The sequence below is a fragment of the Lycium ferocissimum genome, chromosome 9 (assembly GCF_029784015.1).
Source record: "Lycium ferocissimum isolate CSIRO_LF1 chromosome 9, AGI_CSIRO_Lferr_CH_V1, whole genome shotgun sequence".
Classification (NCBI taxonomy): domain Eukaryota; kingdom Viridiplantae; phylum Streptophyta; class Magnoliopsida; order Solanales; family Solanaceae; genus Lycium; species Lycium ferocissimum.
The window spans coordinates 34,922,130-34,945,043 of NC_081350.1; the positions used below are offsets into that span (position 1 = coordinate 34,922,130).

Below are 22,914 nucleotides of genomic sequence, written 5' to 3' on the forward strand. Positions count from 1 at the left end.
GAACTTAACATTATTACTATTTGAATATATATCATTACATATTTATACACTTGTTAAATATTTTTAATTATGATGAATTAAGATTTATAGTGTTACTTGTCATGTAGCTTTAAAAATGTTAAGATTAAGAGTGTGTTGGTATGACGAAAAATGGTTTTTCCCCTTTTTGAAAAATAAGTTTTTTTTTTTTTTCGTATTCGTTGCAAGTAAGCAAAAAAATATCATTCAAAAAATATTTATATATGTAATTTAGAAGCCGGTGGAGGTGAGGTGAAAGTGAGGGTCATGGTGTGATTGGAAAAATAATTTTATTTATAAAACTTGTTTATTTTAATTTTAAAGGGTCTTGTTTTTCTAAAGAAAATATTTTTCAAAATATCTAACCAACCGAATATGATAAGATTGAAAAATATTTTCTACCAAAAAACCCCCTAAGAAAGTAATTTGATTGAGACTCCAAAACAAATGATTTAACCTCTTATTTACTCCTTTTTTCTGAAGCGAAATTATAGTTTTAGTCTTGGTTTTGGCTAGATAATAATACTCGACCCGGTTTAACAACCCGGAAAAAGATGAAATGATTCGGGTGAGTCATAGTCATAGCGTTGGAGACTATTCAACTTTGGGCCTTTCAACAGTCAACGTTTGCCAAAATATTCCCTGATATTATTACGACTCATTCTCTCTCTCTCTCTCTGTGGGATTGTTAAACCACTGAGAATTTCCAATTTCGATCACAACAATCTGTGTGAATTGTGATCTATCAATTATTAAACAAATTAAACAAACAAAGAGAGAGAGAGAGAGGCAAATTCGAATTTTCTAGAAGGAAATCAAATATGTCGATGTCGGATTCAGATACGTCGTCGCAAGGCAGCGATTATAAGAACCTCCGGCAAGTTATACGTGACAGTAAGTATTTGCTCTTATTTAACTATTAGGGCATTATATCAACCTGTTAGTGTAACAGAGATGTTCCTTTTTGATCCAGCCTTGCAAATTTATTAGGTAACATATAATTATGTAGCTACTGACTGCCTTTTTACTTTAAGACAATTTATTTACCGTATTGTAATCATTTCCTCATAATTTTGCTTTTAAATACATGTAATTAGCATTTGGTGCAACTATTAGGGCATCTTCAATTTGTTAGTGGAATAGTAATGTTCCTTCCCTGATCCAGCCTTGTAAATTGTGGTGTGACGATTTATTATATAGCTACTGAATACTTTTTATATACCAGTATTGTAATGAAATGTGCCTGAATAAAGCGGACTGGATATAAAGATTTAATATGCCCAACCTAAACTTGCTTGGAATTGAGGCATAGTTAGTCGATTAATTAGGTGCTTAGTTCGATGTTAATTTGTTTTACATTCATTTGAGAACTATTATTTGGTCCAGTGAGTATTCTGCAATCATCATTTCCTCATGTTTTTGCTTATAAATTCATGTAATTAGCATTTGATGCAACTATTAGGGCATTAGCAATCTGTTAGTGGTATAGAAATGTGCCTTCCTTGATCCAGCCTTGTAAAATGTGCTTTGAGGATTTATTGCTACTTAATAATTTTTCCTTTTTGTTTCTCTTCTTACTTTAAGACAAATTATTTGCCAGTATTATTATACGTGACAGTGAGTATTCTACAATTTTTTGCTTCTAAATGCATATAATTAGCCTTTGATGCAACTATTATGTCATTATCAATCTGTTAGTGGAATAGAAATGCTTCTTCCTTTGTGTATTTCGTACCATATAATTATGTAGCTACTGAGTGCTTTTTCATTTTTGTTTCTCTTTTTTACTTTAAGACAATTTATTTACCAGTACTGTAATCATTTTCTCATAATTTTGCTTCTAAATACATGTAATTAGCCTTTGTTTGGAACTATTATCAATCTCTTAGTGTAATAGAAATGCTCCTTCCTTGATCCAGTCTTGTGAGTTGTGGTGTGAGGATTTATTATGTAGCTACTGAATACTTTTTTCCTTTTTGTTTCTCTTCTTACTTGAAGACAATTTATTTGCTAGAATTGTAACAAAATGTGCCAGAATAAAGCAGACCTGATATAAAGGATTAATATGCCCAACCTAGATTAGCTTGGAATCGAGGCATACTTAGTTCATTCATTCGTTGCTTAGTTCAACGTTAATTATCATTTGAGAATTATAACTTGGTAATCTCATTGTCAAAGTCCTTGATTTAATCCTTCAAATCATATATGTGAGGCACTTTAATCCTTATACAATGTAACTTTTTAATCTCTCTCTATGGGATTGTTAAACCACTGAGAATTTTGAATCTGTGTGATCGACCAATTACTAAACGCCACAGAGAGAGATAGAGAGAGAGAGAGAGAGAGAGATAGATAGAGAGAGAGAGAGAGAGAGAGAGAGAGAGAGAGAGAGAGAGAGGCAATTGTATATTTTTTTGTTTTGGTGGAAAATCAAATATGTCGATGTCTGATTCCGATACGTTGTCTCAAGGCAGCGATTATAAGAACTTCCGGCAAGTTATACATGACAGTGAGTATTCTACAATCATCATTTCGTTATAATTTTGCTTCTAAATGCATACAATTAATCTTTGATACAACTATTAGGGCATTAGTCGAATAGAAATGCTCCTTCCTTGATCTAACGTTGTATATTCTGGCGTGAGAATTTATTGCTACTGAATAAATGTTCCTATGACAATTTATTTACCAGTATTGTTATACGTGACTATGAGTATTCTACAATCGTGTTTTTTCTTCCAAATGCGTCTAGTTAGCCTTTGATGCAACTATTAGGGCATTATATCTATCTGTTAGTATAATAGAAAAGTAGAAATGCTCCTTCCTTGATCCAGCCTTGCAAAATTCTATTGTGAGGATTAATTACATATAATTATGTAGCTACTGATTGTTTTTTTTTTTTTTTTTTTTTCTCTTCTTACTTTATGACAATTTATTTACCAGTATTGTAATGACATGAGCCTGAAAAATCGAACTGGATTTAAGGGATTAAGACGCCCAACCTAGACTAGTTTGGGATTGAGGCATAGTCAATCGATTGATTAGGTTCTTAGTTCAATGCTAATTACGGTCATTTGAGAATTATTATTTGGTGACAGCGAGTATTCTACAATCATCATTTCCTCATATTTTTGCTTCTAAATACATGTAATTAGCCTTTGATGCAACTATTAGGTCATTATCAATCTGTTAGTGGAGTAGAAATGCTCCTTTTTGATCCAGCCTTGTAAATTGTGGTGTGAGGATTGTTTGCTACTGAATAATTGTTCCTTTTTGTTTCTCTTCTTACTTTAAGACAATTTATTTACCAGTATTGTTATACGTGACTCACTGGGTAAGTTGTTGTTGTATTGTTATACGTGGCTGTGAGTATTCTACAATTTTTTTGCTTCTAAATGCATATAATTAGCCTTTGATGCAACTATTAGGTCATTATCAATCTGTTAGTGTAATAGAAATGCTCCTTCCTTGATCCAGCCTTGCAAATTTGTGTATTTCGTAACATATAATTTTGTATCTATTGTAATCATTTTCTCATAATTTTGCTTCTAAATACATGTAATTAGCCTTTGTTTTGCAACTATTAGGGCATTATATCAATATGCTAGTGTAGTAGAAATGCTCCTTCCTTGATCCAGTCTTGTGAGTTGTGGTGTGAGGATTTATTATGTAACTACTGAATACTTTTTTTCCTTTTTGTTTGTCTTCTTACTTGAAGACAATTTATTTGCTAGAATTGTAACGAAATGTGTCTGAATAAAGCGGACTGGATATAAAGGATTAATACGCCCAATCTAGACTAGCTTGGAATTGAGGCATACTTAGTTCATTTATTTGCTGCTTAGTTCGACGTTAATTATCAGTTGAGAATTATAATTTGGTAATCTCATTGTCAAAGTCCTTGATTTAATCCTTCAAATCATATATGTGAGGCACTTTAATCCTTATACAATGTTACTTTTTTAACCTTGGATAAACACTTTCATGTCAAAAGTTAATTTCTAAATATGCTATGTTGTTAAGAGGGAGCATAGAAAATGCAATAAACACCTAACTCTCTGATGTGTTGTTTAATATGATGCCTTAGTTTAGACCAAACATCTTCCCTGGTTTGGACTTCTTGTTTTTGGTTCGTTGTACCTTGTTAATTTTAGAACTTCTGTAATGCCGTAGGCGGGATGTGCCTAGGCACATGACACTGACAGTTTTGTGATCTTTAAGAACACACGCTTGATTGTTACCTCTTTGGACTTCTACCACCTAAGCCCCAATGGATTTTAGGACTGAAGAGCATTATTAAGCTGTCAAACCCAAGCTTGAAACTTTATCTCTCTTTTTGTTCCTATCGATATAGGACTCTAAAAATTTCTTTCCCAAAGAGTAATTTCTTAATATCAGCATCAAGAAGGTATTAAATAGAGTACGAAAGAAGCAGAACATACAATTTCCCCTTTTTGACTCAAAGAGTCCAAAAAATCCAAAAACTGTAACATACTTTCTGATGTGTTTCCTTTGCACCAAACGTATAAGCTCTAAAGCATAAACTTGACAAAAGAAATATGTTCAGCCTTCCCTTCAAAACATCTCCTGTCTCTTTCAAGCCACAAAGTGCAGATGATACACGCGGTAATAGTCTTCCCACATTTGTTTGCATCTGCTATCCACCCTCTTTCCATCCCAACATAATTCAAGTTGCTTGACATCTCGTGGCGTTACCCAGCTTACTCCAAACAAGTTGAGAAATAGAGACCAAATCCGCCAAGTGTAGCTGCAATGTAACGATAAATGGATGCTTTTCTCCGAAGAACTACTGCAAAGAAAGCAACTATTACATAGTGAAATACCTCTCTTCTGTAATATATTTTGTAACATGCACCTTACTGCTACCAAAGCAACACATGGAAATAGGTGGAACAAAGGATTTCCAAATCACTTTTCAAGGCCATTCCTTCTCCCAACCACCCTACTGCTTCAGGACTACTTATACGACTGACAGGAAAAGTTTCAGATTTACTAACCAACCAAACCTGGATATCTCTTGTTTTCATCTAGTGCCACATGTTGCAAAACTCCCAGCAAAATCTAGAATTTGAAGTCAGAGTTGGTTTGAATATGTGCTAGAGGTGGCTTTACTAGGATTACATTTGGTTAAAGCATCTAACATTTGAATCAACAGGCGTGGAATTCAATTACTCTCAGTAGTCAAATATCACTCGTTAGCCGGAGTTGGAGGGAAATAGTACTGGTGTAAAAACCAAATTAAGGTGGACCATAAACAAGAATATAGAATAGGGACTAGCATTCTTTTTTCCTTGTCTTGCAGAGAGAGAGAGAGAGAGAGAGAGAGAGAGAGATGAGTCAAATAATTACCTAGCCATGACAGGAGCTGGCCGTCCATCAATCCAATAAAGGAAAAAAACAAACAGTTGCTAGACATAAGGAGGTTATCTTGAGAGGATGCAAATTAAGGAGTTGAAAATCACTGAACTTGTTTTACCCGGAAAAGGATAAGGAAAGCTTCCCTTGAAGCAACAATTGAGCAATCAATCAGTCAGTCAACTAGCCTCAATTTCAAATTAGTTCGGGTCTATTATATGAATTCTCTATATCCATTTTGGTCAATTAATTTTTTTTCCTATGTTGCACTAAAATCCTAAGGAAATTTAGTAGATTGTCACCGTAGGAATAGACAAGTGAGGTTGATATAGTGACGAACACTATCTCCAACCAGCATGTTGTTGAGTTCGAGTCAACAAGTAAGCAAAGGGGGAAGGACCATTGTTGGCTGCGCACAAGGTTGGAAGGAGGGGGTTTTACCATAAAAAAGGAAGATTGTCCCCAAAGGGATTGACAGACTTGTGTCTTAGGTCACAAGTTTGAGCCCTGTACCAAGCGAACTAAATCCAGTATTTAAGTGGAGATGGGTAGAGGAACAGGATCATCATTCCCGAGTTTAGAAGGCTGTGGTTGTCCCTAAGGGTTGGCTCCTAACGTATTTCTCAATCATCAAAAAAGGAAGAATAAAGATTGACATCCATGGAGCAAAGAGAATGCTTTGCAACTAAAGTGCGAATTAGTAGTACGGTGATGATATACATCTAACCTTAATTTTTTGAGCCTATGACAATAACCTCCCTGTTTGTTTGCTTGTTTAGCTCAATACTCTTACTGAATGCGTAACTTCCTGGTCAAGTTCTCCTTTTCATCTACAAGAATAGTAGTGAAATATGTTGCTCGTACTCGTACCTCGAACCCAGTGAAATCCCACAATGTGGGGTCTGGGGAGGGTAAAGTGTACGCAGACCTTATCCCTATCTCGGAAGATAGGGAGGCTGTTTCCGAAAAACCCTCGGCTCAAAAGAAAACACGACGAGAAAAGGTCAGATAAGCACAAGCAGTTCAAAGCAAAATGAAAATGAAACTAAAGAAAGTGAAAAAGTCATGATAGAGCAGTCTGGGAAAAAGAAGCAGTAGCTACCACAGATAAATAAGATAATCGAAGTACAAGAAACAATATATAGTAACAAGAATCAAGGACAATAGACTATAGGTCAAAGGTGCGACTACCTACTAGCCTTCTACCTTAATCTGAGTCCTCCATAACCTCCTATCTAAGGTCATGTCCTCGGTAAGCTGGAACTGCACCATGTCTTGTCTAAGCACATCTCCCCAATACTTCTTCGGCCTATCTCTACCTCTTCTGAAACCATCCATAGCTAACCTCTCACACCTCTGCACTGGGGCATCTATGATTCTCCTCATCACATGCCCAAACCATCTCAGCCTCGCTTCCCGCATCTTGTCTTCCAGTGATGCCACTTCCACCTTATCTCGGATATCTTCATTCCTAATCCTATCTCGCCTGGTGTGCCCACACATCCATCGCAACATTCTCATTTCCGCAACTTTCATTTTTGGAAGTGATAGTTCTTGACTGCCCAACACTCTGTCCCGTACAACAAAGTCGGTCTCACAACCACTTTATAGAACCTGTCTTTAAGTTTTGGTGGCACCTTCTTATCACACAGCACTCCTGAAGCGAGCCTCCATTTTGTCCACCCTGCACCAGTACGATGTGAGACATCATCGTCAATATTCCCATTTCCTTGTATAATAGACCCAAGATATTTGAAACTTCCTTTCTTTTGGATGGCCTGGTTACCAAGCCTCACTTCTACGCCAAATTTTACGTGTCACGTCACCGAACTTCGCACTCCATGTACTCTATCTCTGGCCCTACTCAACTTGAACCCTTTAGACTCCGCAGTTTGTCTCCAAACCTCCAAACAGCGTTCACTCCGCCGCGTGTCTCGTCAATCAAGACTATGTCATCCGCGAATAACATACACCACGGCACCTCACCTTGAATTTGCCGTGTCAAACAACCCATCACTAAGGCAAATTAAAATGTGCCAAGAGCTGATCCCTGGTGCAACCCCATCTCCACTGGGAAGTGCTCCGAGTCTCCTCCCACTGTCCTTACCCTGTTCTTGGCTCCCTCATACATGTCCTTGATCGCCCTAATGTATGCCACAGATACACCTCTAGCCTCCAAGCATCTCCATAAAATCTCTCTTGGCACTTTATCGTAAGCCTTTTCTAGGTCGATGAAAACCATGTGCAAGTCCTTCTTCCTCTCCCTATACTGCTCCACCAGTCTCCTCATAAGATGAATGGCTTCTGTAGTCGAGCGCCCCGGCATGAATCCAAACTGGTTCTCTAAAATGGACACGCCTCTTCTCACCCTCATCTCCACCATCCTTTCCCACACTTTTATAGTGTGGCTTAACAGCTTGATCCCTCTATAATTGTTGCAACTTTGAATATCACCCTTGTTCTTGTACAAAGGAACCATCATACTCCACCTCCATTCCGCAGGCATCTTCGCGGTCTTAAAAATAACATTAAACAATCCAGTCAACCACTCCAAACCTGCCCTTCCCGCACTCTTCCAAAACTCCACAGGGATCTCGTCAGGCCCGGTCGCCTGCGCAGCCTACGAACAACATCCTTAACCTCATCCACTTTTATACTCCTACAATACCCAAAATCCCGACGCCTCTTAGAATACTCCAAATCTCCCAACACAATGTATTGAAATATGTTGCTATAAGAACAAAATTATTGAAATATGACTAAGCTTTAGATGAGTGGCTCCAAGAGGAATTTGTCAATGTTCATACCAGAATGTGGTTTTTTTTTTTTTTTTTTTTTTTTTTTAAAAAAAATATTTTGATTAATTGTGATGTTTGTAAATAGGTCATTGTGAAATGAAAAACAATGGATTTAGTTTGCAAATTGCAATGATGGGAAAGGGTTTAACTTTTAGAGTTTCTTACTTTCCGCCTTTGATTTCATGTCTGCATGTCACCGATTAATGCACCCCAGGATCTGCTATAAAACATTCCAGTTAATTGTTTTGTACGATCTTTACAGTCCAGTTAATTGTTTTGTACTATCTTTACAGATGATCTCTCAAGTTGCACTAACACATCCTTGTCTTGTACTTATGGGAAATACATGATATAGATATATTATGTGTTAGTTTATAGTCAATGATGATCTCAACTTCTGCCTTAAGAGTCTTATTCCGTCGTCACTTATTTTGACTTGCAATGAAGTGTGTTCGTCTGATATTCTTTTCGGATGAACGTATTCCAACTATTTCCTTCTATATTTTGTAGGATTAATATATGAAATGCTCAGGTCTGCGAAATCAAAAGACTCGAAATCAGCATGGAAGGTACAACAACTACAATCTGTCTCACAGTTTGGAGAAATGCTTCCGTTTGTGAATTTTTGTACTGCAAATTATGTGGTTTTAGATGAAAAGCTTCTTATCAATTCAATGCTTACAGTCTAAAACCCTCCCCAGACCCCACATTGTGGGATTTCACTGGGTATGTTGTTGTTGCTTACGGTCTAAAACTCATAGAAATAATCATATTATTTATAAGTATCCCTTAGGAACTATTTGCTTAAAAAAAAAAAAAAAGTAGGAAGATTGTGTTATGTGAAAGATTTCATAGATCTCATTAATGGTACAAATCATACTGTTCTACCATCACAGACCCTCCAACACAATCTGCTGCCTTTGAGGTTTGAAATAATTTGTGTTGCTCTTCCACATGCTGCAACTATTGCATTTGTAACGTGATTACCATTAATTCGACCTTTTTCTTCTTTTGGGAATTTTAGTGTTTTAGTTAGTTCGCGTGTCAGAAATTTATAATTGGACTCAGGTTTTCATCATGGGGTTTTTCAACTTCGCTTTTTTTTTATTGCTTCTCATGGATCGTTGTTATAATTCTAGAGAAGTGTAAGAGGACTGTATACCAATTTGTTGACAAGGTTATGCCCTCACTTGTGTTGAAGTGTCTGGAAATACTTCTATTAAATATCCAAGAATACAGGTTGATGAAACCCATAGATAGCGCTTCTATTAATCCTCTATCCTGCAGGTACTCATCATGGACAAACTAACCGTTAAAATAATGTCATATGCATGCAAGATGGCAGATATCACAGAGGAAGGAGTTTCATGTAAGTATTAAAAGACCAGCCTTCGGGATATTGGATTTTTTTTAATGACGGTGGTGTCCATGCCAGCTTGCTGGCACTTCGACTATTCCACCGGGTACTTGCTACTTCCCACCAACATATGTACCGGGTAACTCTGTACACCAAGGCTTAGGCAGATGGGAAGATATCACCTAAAGTGTTTTTTGCCTCCTGGGAATCACATGGTTCTCCTCCCACTTCATTGACCACTAGGCCACACCCTTGGGTGCCAGAGATATTCATTTTTTACTTCTGTCTTGATTTGCTGTGAAGTGTGAATCAAGTCATTGATGGTTGTGTGTAAGTTTAACAATACATGCTTTCAGATGTCAGACATGCTTTATATATTTGTGTATACACTTCCACGTACGAACGTAAAGTGTACATATCTAAATTGTATAGATTTCTCTCGGCTTTGGTTATATCGTTGGAATGTGCAAATCTGTATTGTATTCCTCCTGGGTTTATGTGGGTTTAACTTTTCACTGGAAGGTATCCAAAATTATACTGGTGGTGTCACATAATGAATTAATGTGCATAAATGATGTAGGTAGTATCATGTATTGGGTAACATTTATGTTACAGTTATAATCTTAACCTCTTCAATCTGTTCACCTTTATGTTACTGAATAGGATGTAGTGTTTTTACTCCCTTTTCTTCTGTGCCCTTGTGTTTTAGCAGGCTATATTTTCCAGTTTTACTATTTCTAGAAGTGCAAAATTATCTTATTAATCACCTTTGTGTGGATTATTATCTTTTCCTCTGAAGGTGTTGGTGCAATCTATATTCTTTTACTGGTCTCCTGGTGATTTGGACTTTTCTGTTAAAGATTGGCAAACTTAAAGTTGGGCTGGAGAAGCATGTATTAATGCCTGAGGAAGAATATAAAATAAATTCATATTTCTTTAGAACATAGCGGTCAATTAACAAAAAATTCATGGGACAACGCCATAGCATGTCCCAATCCTGTTGTTTGTTGTCTACTATTGTCTATCGGTGGATGATTGTTGATAAAACTTGATCTTGACAGACTGAAATAGATATTGTTGTCTGCTGGGTCTTCAGCGGGGGAGGGGGGGGGGTCATAGCATGTCCCAATCCTGTGTGTGTGTGTTCTGCACATTCACTGGTTACCTCTCTTGTATGATTGAACTGAATTTGATCTTTAAGAATCTGTTTCCAATGTTTCTGCAGTGGTTGAAGACATATACAGGCGACGGCAGCCGCTCCCATCCATGGATGCGATATACTTCATCCAACCAACAAAAGAGAAGTACTGAATACTCCCTTTATCATTCCTTTGTTTGACTTCCTTACATAATTCAATATTTCAGATCCTCTAGCATTTATATGTGGATACTTCTATGTTGCAAATTAAGCTCTTTCCATTTTGCGCCCTGAAGATATCTTTTTTTATTTTTATTGATCTAAACCCCAATCTCTTTATCATTTGCAAGTCCAGAAGCTCTTTGAGTTACATCCATAATGTATATTATGCTTCTTGCAAAAATTTGCACCTTATTATTTATTCTAAAATCTATCGAGAATCATGCTAAAGTTCCATGTGTTTAAAAATTCCATGTGAGAATAGATTGGGTCAACCCTTCTACAATCCACTCATGGAGTTAGGTTGTACCTGTCTTAAGAATCATGTGACTACCTATGGAGCAGGGGCTGATCTAGGGCCCGGGGAGGGTGTTCACCCGAACACCCTCGGCGAAAAATTACACCGTATATATAAGGTATTTTTTTATTTTTTATGTACATATATAGATTTTTGAATACCCTGAACACGAGGAGGTTGGTTTAGTGGTTTAGGGGGTTCAAAATTCACCTTGAGGTTCCAAGTTCAAATCCCAGTCACTAAATTTTTATTTTTCAAACCCCTTAAATGAAAATCCTGGATCCACCACTGATAGGGAGTAAACAACAACGACGACTACGCCTCAATCCGAAGCTAGTTGAGATCGGCTGTATGAATCGTCAAAACATACTTAAAAATTATCTAACAGTAGGGGTTCTCTAATATACTCTAGTGGTTGTGTCTCTAATATATTTAGAATCCTCTAGTTGGTATCACCTATATGGATTTTCAACTTCCATTGTTTTCTATCTTTTGCTAGATCTGCCTGCACCCCGAGATATTCTAAATCTTCTCTCAGATAACTTTTCACCATGTAATTTTGGGTCTACCTCTTCCTATTTTATTATCTTCAATCATCATGTTTTCACATATAAGAACCAGTACACCTAGAGGCCTATGTAACACGTGACCAAATCATCTCAAGTGGCATTCCCTCATTTTATGCTTTATATACGCTACTTGCACTTTCTAACGGATGTGATCATTTCTGATCTTGACTTTTACTCCGTGTAGATAAGCACTTTAGAGAGTAAGAGATCTAGGACAAGTAGGAGTAAGACAGAATACATGCACTGCAAGTTTAGCCAGGGAGATATGATGAAGTTGAGGTACCTAAATGTAGACAATTTAGATATTTAGGCTCAATGTTCCATGCAAATGGAATGATAGATGAAGATGTTATGCATATCACTGTAGTAGGATGGTTGATATGGAGGAGTGTCACAGGAGTATTATGTGATAGGAAGATACCTACCAAAATGGAAGGCAAGTTCTATAGATCGACGGTAAGGCCAACAATGCTGTATGGAGTGAAAGTTTAAATATTTAAAAAGAGTTAAAAATTTCCTTCAACCTAATCTCAAGTGGATGAGGTTAATTTATTGGTTATGTTCTCATCTACTCCCATTTTTTCTTTTTGCATGTGAACCAAAGAAACAACCTATGTCAATGTTCAAAGATTAGGGGTAATGAAACAACCTATGTCAAACTTGTCAAATGTAATAAACAAGGACATGAACATGAAATCGAATATTTAGCAAGATAAAGTTGGAATTTCAATACACATTGATCCCGTAAAAGGAATAGTTGTCGGCATAAATTATGAGCTAATCATCTCCACCAAAGACGATTTACTCTTTATTGATGAGCGAGTTTTAGAATATAACAAAGTTCAAGACAAGGCTGTGTCTTGAGTCTTGACTTGCCTGGATTCAGCGGGTGGGGTGTTGGGGGTTTAAGGACTCTTGTAGTGCTTTTCTATCAACTCATGCACTATGACCAGTATGAAATACCAGTAAAATTAGCATTTATAATAGCGCCAACTTATACTCACGTCACATGAAATGGGACGGAGGGAGTAATGTTTTACACTTCCACATCTGATTGTTGAAGACTTATTTTATTTTTTCCTATATGAATCTATATGTGCTTAATAAATCTGTTCTACTTTCAGTTTGGTATCCTTCACCATATCATATGACGATAGAAGTTAAATTGGGGTTACTTAAACCTTTTGAGGTTGCAGTACGTTAAATACGTGATATATTTTCGTTTTAATATCATGAATATTGACTCTGATCACGGAGGAGTATGCCTTTGTATCTTGTCTGTGAATGTTTTTGCTTTGTATCTTGTCTGTGAATGTTTTTCTTTCTTCTTCTTAATAGGTCGTCTTGTCTATGAATTTGCTTTGCACGTAAGTAATTATGCAGAGTCTAGAGAAAAACACACATATTTCAAGCAATTAGTTTAATGACTCTTATCAGAAGCTCTATTTATAGTGGAGGTTTTACCATTCTGTTTGGTTCTTCTCACAGGTAATCCAGGAATCTCCTATTATTTTTCAACTGAGCTTTAGATATAGAAGGATCTTTTTATTTGATCTTGCCACTATAATCATAGGTTATTGTGATACTATTAGCAGAACTTCTGTTGAAAAGTGTTTTTATAATCAGGAACTTCTATCGATAAGTGCTATTATTACTACTCTGGCTCTTTGTTCTTGCTGTGTTTCTACTTCTATATTTAAATATCCATATGCGGCTTCTATGTCTTTACCCATATAGACACTTGTCATTAACCTTTTATTTTGTTTTGCAGTGTTGTAATGTTTCTATCTGACATGGCTGGTAAATCACCTCTGTACAGAAAGTACGTCCAGAAATATCCTTAGTTCTATCCTGAATGCCTTTTGTCTTGGTCACTTATTTTTCTTTGACAATTGTGCATTACTTTACTAACTTAAGTTGATAGAAATAATGTATTACTGTGTTATAGCTTTGAATGCACTAATTCATAATTGAAAGAAGATTTTACTTGACATTCCTGTTTGGTGAAGAAGAAAAAATATTATGCATGGGCAGAGGACATCTTGAGAGAAGAATAGGCTGCCCCAATTATCAGAGAGCTTTTTCTCACTTTTAACCCCGTACTTCCAATCTCTCTGGGAGTCTCTCTTATATCTTGGAGCTTACGTCTAGGCTGAGTAAAGATTCTATCAAGACCACCTTGCAGTAATTAACCTAAAGATAGATTTGCTCTTTATGAAATTTTACGTTGTCTTTTACTGATGCTCGACAACATTGTGAAGGTACAGTCCGACCTAAATGCAATTTGAGTGAGAAGACCTCTGTTTAATAAGTGCATTCTAAAAAAAGAGGACCTCTTAAGTTACTCACGTTTAGACCTCTGTCCTTTTGTGATGACCACAAGGTCCCAGAACACATGAATATTCATGGTATACGAAGCCAGCTGTTTATCTCAACCTGATCTATCCTCTATATCCTAAAGCCTGATTTTTCAATTCCTTTGTTTCCTTTTCCAAAGATAGAGGGAAGCTTGACTTTATCAAAAGCATAGAGGGAAGTTAGATATATTAGATGTCGGAGTCTGATTTGTTTTGGTTATTTTTTCTCCTTTCTTTCTCTCTCATCTTCTGCTCTTCTTTCTTTTCAGGGCATTTGTCTTCTTTAGTTCACCTATTGCTAAAGAGTTGGTTAATTACATAAAGAAGGACTCAAGTGTTCTGTCTCGCATTGGTGCCTTGAGAGAAGTTATCATCCTTCTTTTGTGGAATCTTTTCTTGAGCTAATTTTACTTCTTATTGCTTTCATTGGTGTCACTGTTCTTATTGAGGGATTTTTTGCGCAGATGAATTTGGAGTTTTTTGCTATTGACAGCCAGGTATGTGATGATGCATTTCAAAATTCTTTTCATGTATTTTGTTATTTTTTCCGCTTCGATTCCTGGTAGAGAATGTAATTCTGGTGGGTTTTTCCTTAAAATGCTGCTAGAAGCTGAGAATCATATTGTATATACCAAACTTCTTGTCTGTAACTTTCTTTGGTAAGAAGGTATTTCGGTGCAACAGCTCTACATATGGCTTATTTTTTGCATATGTTGCTCAGACTCTTCAAAAATGTCAACGGTTGCGTGTCGGATTCTCCAAAAGTAGTGTATTTTTGAAGAATATGACACGGATGCGGCATCCAAAGTGAAGAGTCCGCGCAACCTAGTTTTTTGCCAGCAGATTTTGCCTTGGGGTTGTCTAAATAGTGGTGTATGATGTTGCAAAATGGATTGATCCTTGTTCTTGATATTTCTGAAGAACCAGAGTTAAACTAACATCTTGCCCATTTGGATTGCAAACCTGAACTTTGTTTTCCCTTCATTATTTAGAGTATAAGGATATGACAATAAAGAAACTTTTTGTAGTGTAACGACTCCTCTCCTCCTTCCGTGGTGTATGCACGTGAAAGGAAAAAAGAACATGATAGGTCCAATTAGCCTGACCATCTTCTTGGTTCCTAGACACTTTTGTCCTATTCCATGCAGTTAATACATTATCACCCAGTCTGTAGCTTTTTAATCTGAAAATACGCAAGGGTGAGCTGGCACATAGTTCGTGTCTCAGTGGTTAATGAGCCCACTTTACTACGCCAAGGTTTGAACTCGTGACGTGTGCCTAACCCAGACATGACACGCTAAGCACTTACCACTGAACTAAAGCCCTGGGCTCAGTCTAGAGCGTTTTCCCTAGTCATTCTTCTTGATCCACTTTAGTTCTTTGATAGGGAAGTGCGCATCCATATTTGAAGTGATATCTTTTCTTAGCTTGTATTTCTTACTTTATATGGGTCATCAAAGTAAAACTTGAAATGATGCACTATGAAAACGAAAATGACATACTAAATATCCGCAGTTAAAGAACTGTCTTATAGTTTTGTCAATTCCAGGAATTGCAAAGGTTTTTACTTAATCTTTTGAAAAATAAATAATATAAAAAGAAAAATACATTAAATAAAAATAATTTAAAAGTAAAAATGAAATTAAAATAATGATAAAAAAATATTAAAAATCAAAAAAATTAAAATAATAGAAATATAAAAAGAAATTAAAAGCCAATATAAATGACAAATGAGATTGATAGAGGTTAAGGTGGTCCTTCAGCATTGCAACTGTCTAGGAAGTTCTTTGTATAATTTGCTGATGTCGTCCTATAGGTTGATAAACCATCTCTGTGAGACTTTGTAATTGATTTATCAATTCCTTACACTTCCATATTACCCTATAGGGTTTTATCACCGACAATGAGAGGGCGCTTGAAGATCTTTATGGAGACGAGGAAGGTTCTCGGAAGGGTGATTTGTGTTTGAATGTGATGGCCAACCGTATTGCTACAGTTTTCGCTTCATTGCGGGTAAGCATTTAGATCTTGATCTGGAGATTTCAAGCATAGAGATGCCTTTGCTAAAATTAATTTCTACAGGAATTTCCTTTGGTGCGCTACCGCTCTGCGAAATCGCTTGATCCTACTACCATGACAACCTTTCGGGATTTAATTCCTACAAAGCTTGCAGCTGGCGTTTGGAATTCTCTGACAAAGTACAAATCTACTCTTCCTCACTTTCCACAGACAGAAACTTGCGAGTTGCTTATTGTGGATAGATCAGTAGACCAGGTTATAGTCAACTTTGTTTCCTCCATTCTCATGGTATTCTTGTATATTTATCATTTCCTTGACATGCTTCTCTATCTCCCTCTGTTTTCAAGATTGCTCCCATTATACACGAGTGGACATATGATGCAATGTGCCATGACTTGTTAAACATGGACGGGAATAAATATGTGCATGAGGTGAGTTGTGCTTTCCGGGTCTCTCTAATGGAATTGCTGTTGAATCTACCATAAGAGTGACATTTTACTGTAAGGCTAGGTTCCTGGCAAAGCTGGAGGCCCTCCTGAGAAGAAAGATGTTCTTTTGGAGGATCATGATCCTATCTGGTTAGAGCTCCGCCATGCACACATTGCTGATGTAAGTTGTGCATAACTAGCTTTTAAGTTAGCAATAGGACGTGTTTATGCCATCTCTAACCAGTAATTGGTTTGTCAGGCTAGTGAAAGGTTGCATGAGAAGATGACAAACTTTGTGTCAAAGAATAAAGCTGCACAAATGCATCAAGGTTCAAGGTCAGTCTGCATTTTTTGCAATTTACAAGACCTATTTCCAATTTTTTCGCTTGAGTATGTGATTGAGTATCCTTTGTCATGATACAAATCGAAAATTAATGAACTTTGAAAAGAGATGATCTCCGTGATATAAGTATTTGTGTTGTGGTTGATTCAAACAAATGTCGACCCTTAAGTATGAAAAAGCTGGCCAAGTCTCGTTCAGTGTGCAACTGAAGTAGCTTCCCTTTGGGTAAATGTTATAAGATAAAGTATGAACTATTTGCCAAATAATCCTATGGAAGAAGCCTGGTGGCCTTTCGGTGTGTCAGGTACTGACCATGAGATGCTGTACATAGCTAAGTCCGTCAACTTTATATTTAACAAGTTGGATACCTGTTAGGCATCACCGTAGACTCAAACTGCCGCTTATGTGGGATTCTAGGACACTTATTTCTGCATCTAGTAGAAAACGTCTTTATCCATTTAATTGTAGATCCTAGAACTATTTGCAGCATGAGTTGCTGTTTATTTGGGTTAACTGAAAATACCTGCAAGTCTGGACATCGAGGCACATCTTCTTCTTTTTAACCATTCTTTAGAATCTAAATCGGGTAAGTTATTTTGCTTACTCACTTTTTTCTCGCAATTGTAGAGACAGTGGTCAATTATCTACTCGGGATTTGCAAAAGATGGTTCAGGCTTTACCTCAATACAGTGAACAAATTGAGAAGCTCTCCCTCCATGTTGATGTGAGTTTCTGAAAATTCCACTTGGTGGTTTCACTTTGGAAATCTAAATTTGATGCTTTATCTACACTTTTGAATGTAAAGCAACTAAAGATGTTTCGATATTTGTTTTTCCGGATAAGAGAGACTGTTTATGTCATTCATTAAGCCTTATGCTGCTCTAGGCTCTTGATGTCATTGCAATTTTATCATGTCAATTATGGTATTGTGGCAAACTGCAGGTGACTCAAGTGTGCATAATATGGATTCCTCTTGTGTGCAAGATAGGTTAAAATATAAGAGCTTTTCTTTCGTTCTGGCATTAAAGATAATTTGCAAGGAAGATGATTAAAACTAGTAGTTAAATTGTATCTATATTTTTTTTATAATTGTTCATAAAATGACTACATATATTTGGGATTCTATCCTAATATGCGTTGTCTAATCCAGTTGACTTCATTTTGGGTTTCCGAAAACGTTTAGAATGCTTCCATAATCATTATGTTCTCTAGAATTTCACAAGTTTAAACTTTCTAAAAAAGATCTTCACAAGTTTAAAGAACTCATATCTATTTAACATTTCAAAATTTAAGATAGTTTTCCCTCTGAAATATATTATTTTCCAACTATTTTGACATTACTCTACTTATAAAAAAGATCTTCACAAGTTTAAAGAACTCATATCTATTTAACATTTCAAAATTTAAGATAGTTTTCCCTCTGAAATATATTATTTTTCCAACTATTTTGACATTACTCTACTTATATAAAATGCAAGTTAAATTAACTCAATTTTCGTGCCTATTCAAAACTGTTCTAAACAGGATATGAAAACTGGGGTTGAAATATATTTGATCAACATCTATTCCCTCCGAAACAAGTGCAGGAACAGATGATTTTATCTTCCAATCAATTCTTAGTTTTATGCTTCTAAGATGCTAGTCAGTTTTAACTCAATTTTATCTAATCAAACTCTGTTGTATAAGACAAGAGAGGAAGAAGTATATAGGAAACACATCCAGATATCCCTAACAAGTGCCAGAAAAAATGATGGCACCTTCTGATAAATGGCTGCCAGCCTGCCACATCTTACCCAGAAAAAAAAAATAGAAGTTAATGCACATGATTTTTTTGTTTTTGGTGGATATTTATGAAGTGTCACACTTTCTCCTTAAATGTAGTGTAATCTTTCGGGACCCAGGAGGAACTGGAGGTTGCTGAAAAAATCCATTTGACCTTTGCAAATATTGAACACACTGTAGTTTTCTAGTGCTTCGCTTGAAGTAGCACAATATTCAGTGTGATATATGATTTTATTTGTGGTAGGGAGAGTTTCATTGTCATGGTGACTGGTGAGGCATTATCGTGTGTAGCTGTAGATAATCACCTTTTTTTTGTGTATTGGTGGAATGATCTTTAACAGGTCATGCTTTACTTGAGAACATATTTACATTATAGATATTTCAATTTCCTTTTAATGGATATGGTGGATAAAATCTTTTATTGAAAAGTCATTAGTGTGTTATGATGACCATTTTTTCCCTAATCTAGATTGCCGGGAAGCTAAACAGAATTATCAGGGAGTCAATTCTAAAAGAAATTGGCCAATTAGAGCAGGACCTTGTTTTCGGAGATGCAGGGACTAAGGAGTTGATCAATTTCCTGAGGGTTCATCAGGTAGAGATTGTATAGGTTGTTAAACCTCCATAATGTCTAGATCTTTTTGTCTGAGCACTTAGCTGTGGTCTGCAGGATGTGACAAGGGAAGACAAGTTACGCTTGTTGATGATTTATGCGGCTGTTCATCCTGAGAAGTTTGAAAGTGACAAACTTTCCAAGTTAATGGAGGTCAGTTATTTGTTATTGTCATTTCCAATATCTTGATTCGAATAAGTATTACCTTATGTTGGAGATTCTTTTATTCTTGGTTGAACTACTAACAGCTTGAAAATCTAAAAAATGAGGTAGCTACTGCATGTTATGCTGTCTTCCTGGTGGTCCAAAACACAACTTTTCTGCTTATGTCTGCAGAATCTGTTTTCTCGTGTAATAGGCGCTTATTAGAAAGTTTGAATCACTACCTGGAATTTTTTATCTGCTCGGAAATATGTAATGGAGAGTTCCTTGTCGGTGCTGTTTGCTCTTTTCTGTACTTTTGTGTACCTTCTTGGTAAATTTCTACTATTTCTAGTAATAATACTTTACCTTATAAAAAAAACACAACTTTTCTGCTTGGCTTGAATTTTCACGTGTAGCCATTGTTTTAATTCTGATTCCTTTTCATGCTATCTTGTGCCATCTAGAACTGCATTGATTTTGAACTTCACTTTGGTACTATTCTGAATGGTAGACAATGCTGCTCTCATTTTATGGTGACAATTTTGTACACATCAGCACTCACATTCTTATCCATTTAGTTGGCAAGATTGCCCCAAGATGACATGAATGCTGTGTACAATATGAGATTGCTGGAGGGATCAACAGAAAATAAGAAAAGCTCACTGGGACCTTTCTCTCTCAAGTTTGACGTTCACAAGGTATACGATTGGCTGTGAAATGGTTTTCATTCATGATGAGCTCCTTTGATGTATATTTCCTTGTTCTATTTTTTATGACAGAAGAAGCACGCAGCTAGAAAAGATCGTGCTGGTGAAGCAACAACATGGCAATTGTCTCGTTTTTACCCAATGATAGAGGTATGCTACATGTTGGTGTATTATGACACCATATCTATGATCGGATGATTCTGATTATGTTTGATTGTCATGATTCTACATGTAAAGCCAACAATGTCAAAAGGCTTGACAACTCAGGTCCCTTCAACGTCCTCTCCCTCAGATCCACACCACCCTGCCCCAAAAAGATAGGGATAGGGAATAAACTTGGGCTTTCTGAAGAAAAGTGGAACATGACTGCTCCCACAGCAAGAATAAAATCTAATATCAGGGTCTGGAGTCACTGTAATTCATCACATTGATGAGTTGGGGTGACTCAGAGACCCGAAGAAACTACTTTGAGTTGGTTAACTGATCAAAGCTATTCTAATCTTGCAGGAACTTGTTGAAAAACTCAGTAAAGGGGAATTACCAAAGAATGATTATCCCTGCATGAATGATCCAAGTCCAACTTTCCATGGGACTTCTCAGTCTGCACCAATACAAGCAAATCAAGTTCCAACTCCTCATTCAATGAGATCGAGAAGGACAGCTACATGGGCCCGCCCTCGAAATTCCGATGATGGATATTCGAGGTACGTATTATTGTACCTCATCTTTTTATATCATGAGATCATTTCTGTGCCAGCACTAGGCAATAATTTGAAGGAAGTGCTGATTTTTTCCCTTTCACTGCACATTTTCCCATTTGTTAATCTTGCACTGAGGGAAGTAGCAGTCTTAATTCTTTCACTCTCTTGCAGTGATTCAATTCTAAGGCATGCATCAAGCGATTTCAAGAAAATGGGTCAACGCATTTTTGTATTTATTGTTGGTGGAGCTACACGATCAGAGGTGTTACTTTCGCAAACTTTACCCTTTCCGTTTCAGGCTTATATTTGGTTTCCTTGGTAGCATGTTAATGTTTAAGTTTACCTGTCATATATGTTAATCTCAAAGTCATTTTCCTTTGTATGGTTCAGTTGCGGGCTTGTCATAAGTTATCTACAAAGCTGAAGAGAGAAGTAGTTCTTGGTTCATCCAGCATCGATGACCCTCCACAATTCATTACGGTACAACACTTCATCTGCTTCCTCCCCTATCTCCTTTTTTCTTTTCTCATTTGGGGTGCCATTATAAATGAGGTCTAGAAATATTTGTTACTAACTGCAGTTAATCTCTTCAGTAGTAAGTAATGATAGGTTTCATTTTTTTACATTACTGCTAATTATTGTTTTCTACGGGAAATGGAGAGTGATTGCTTTTTTTATGTTCGTTGCTTTATTGATAATTGCAATGCCTTTTTTAGAATTTCCCATAAGCCTCTTCCCTTCCTGGATCTTGTGTTACATTTTTTGGGTATATATGCTTCTGTTTGCATTATTTTGGACCACAAACAATGTTTTGTAGTTGTAGACCAGAGAACTTGAATAATTTGGACTTCCGTGATTTGTTAGTTGTGGAGCTTTACTTATCATACCTTTTCTAGCTTATATGCTGGAAGTCTGATAAATTTCAATGTAAAGTTTGAGATATAAATTGCCCACACTAACTTGTGATGGTTGGTTGTGTTGCAGAAATTAAAGCTGTTGACTGCAGATGAACTCTCGTTGGATGATTTGCAGATCTAGAAGCAAATTGCCAGCGAAGATGGCAAGCGAAATCTCTTATTTCCCAGGCTAGCATTCCAATTGTGTACCGAACCTACGTTGATTCATTTCATTTTTGACGTCTTTTGGTAGATATCTGGCACACTGAAGGGTTAAATGCAAAGTTGCTGGAACATTCAGATTCCCTAGAATGTTAATGTTCATGTGCCAAAAAATTGGGGGTTTGGGTGTGTTGTATCATTTTTATAGGTCCCATTCAAGACTTCCATCGTGTGTATAATGTAATTTCTGTTAATGTAGAGCCCCATTTGGAAGAAACATTCTATAATTTGGTTTTTTTTTTCTTAGGATTTTTTTTGAAATTATTTTTCCGCTCTGTTCTTTGTGTACGGTGTCTGCTGTTGAAGCATGCCCCAGGATTCAGACAGCGCTTTTTTTCCGCCTCCTTAATCATGCCCTAATGATGATTTTGTGAGCGATTGTTCGGTTTACTACAAACACGTGACATCCAACTTCGTATCAGAGGAAGTACAAAGAAAAGATTCAAACAGTTTAAGCATTTGTTATCCCAATTTACTCTGCTTGCAAAGCATGAGTCTAAAACATGGTTAAAGAAGAACAGGTAAAGTAGGCTCTAAGTGCAGAACAATGATCTTCTGAATTTTGAAGGACATTAAAAAAATGGGACAGGTGCTAATCATTCGTATGGTTGATTACTTTTTTTTTTTTTTTTTCTTTTTCCGTGAAGTATGGTTGATTAATTTTTTTTTCCACAACACTGATATGCATTGATCAAACTGAAATCAATTGTACAAAGCAGGAAGAAGCCTCATTTACAACCCAACATGGGAAGTTCCCAGACCAAGAGACTTCATGAAATAGTGATGAAGTTGACTTTGCTAATCTATGGCTACATGTATTAGCATGTCTACTAATATATCTAAAAGCTACATCATCGAGATAACGGCTGAGATGCCAAATATCCTCACAAATATTAATTACATCCCAAGAGGGGGTCATACTCTTATTA

The 22,914-nt window shown here is 36.5% G+C and overlaps 1 protein-coding gene across 6 annotated transcripts; it reads left to right on the plus strand.

Annotated features, from left to right (window-relative positions):
* The first annotated feature begins 653 nt into the window (after positions 1–653).
* Positions 654–22,202, plus strand: LOC132030430 (SNARE-interacting protein KEULE). Of its 6 annotated transcripts, none has more exons than XM_059420060.1 (21): positions 654–912; positions 8,703–8,761; positions 9,480–9,561; positions 10,775–10,853; positions 13,545–13,595; positions 14,400–14,496; positions 14,595–14,627; positions 16,018–16,143; positions 16,213–16,404; positions 16,497–16,580; positions 16,660–16,758; positions 16,837–16,913; positions 17,548–17,644; positions 19,172–19,297; positions 19,373–19,468; positions 20,038–20,157; positions 20,242–20,316; positions 20,674–20,870; positions 21,039–21,129; positions 21,258–21,347; positions 21,852–22,202. In XM_059420060.1, exons 1-21 carry the CDS (start codon positions 840–842, stop codon positions 21,903–21,905), a joined length of 1,998 nt encoding a protein of 665 aa, XP_059276043.1. In that variant the 5' UTR covers positions 654–839; the 3' UTR covers positions 21,906–22,202. The 6 variants fall into 6 exon arrangements, with proteins under 6 accessions (XP_059276043.1, XP_059276041.1, XP_059276045.1 ...); XM_059420058.1 differs by having other exon boundaries at positions 656–912; positions 20,239–20,316; XM_059420059.1 differs by lacking the exon at positions 654–912 and adding an exon at positions 2,432–2,527 and having other exon boundaries at positions 20,239–20,316.
* The last annotated feature ends 712 nt before the right edge of the window (positions 22,203–22,914 follow it).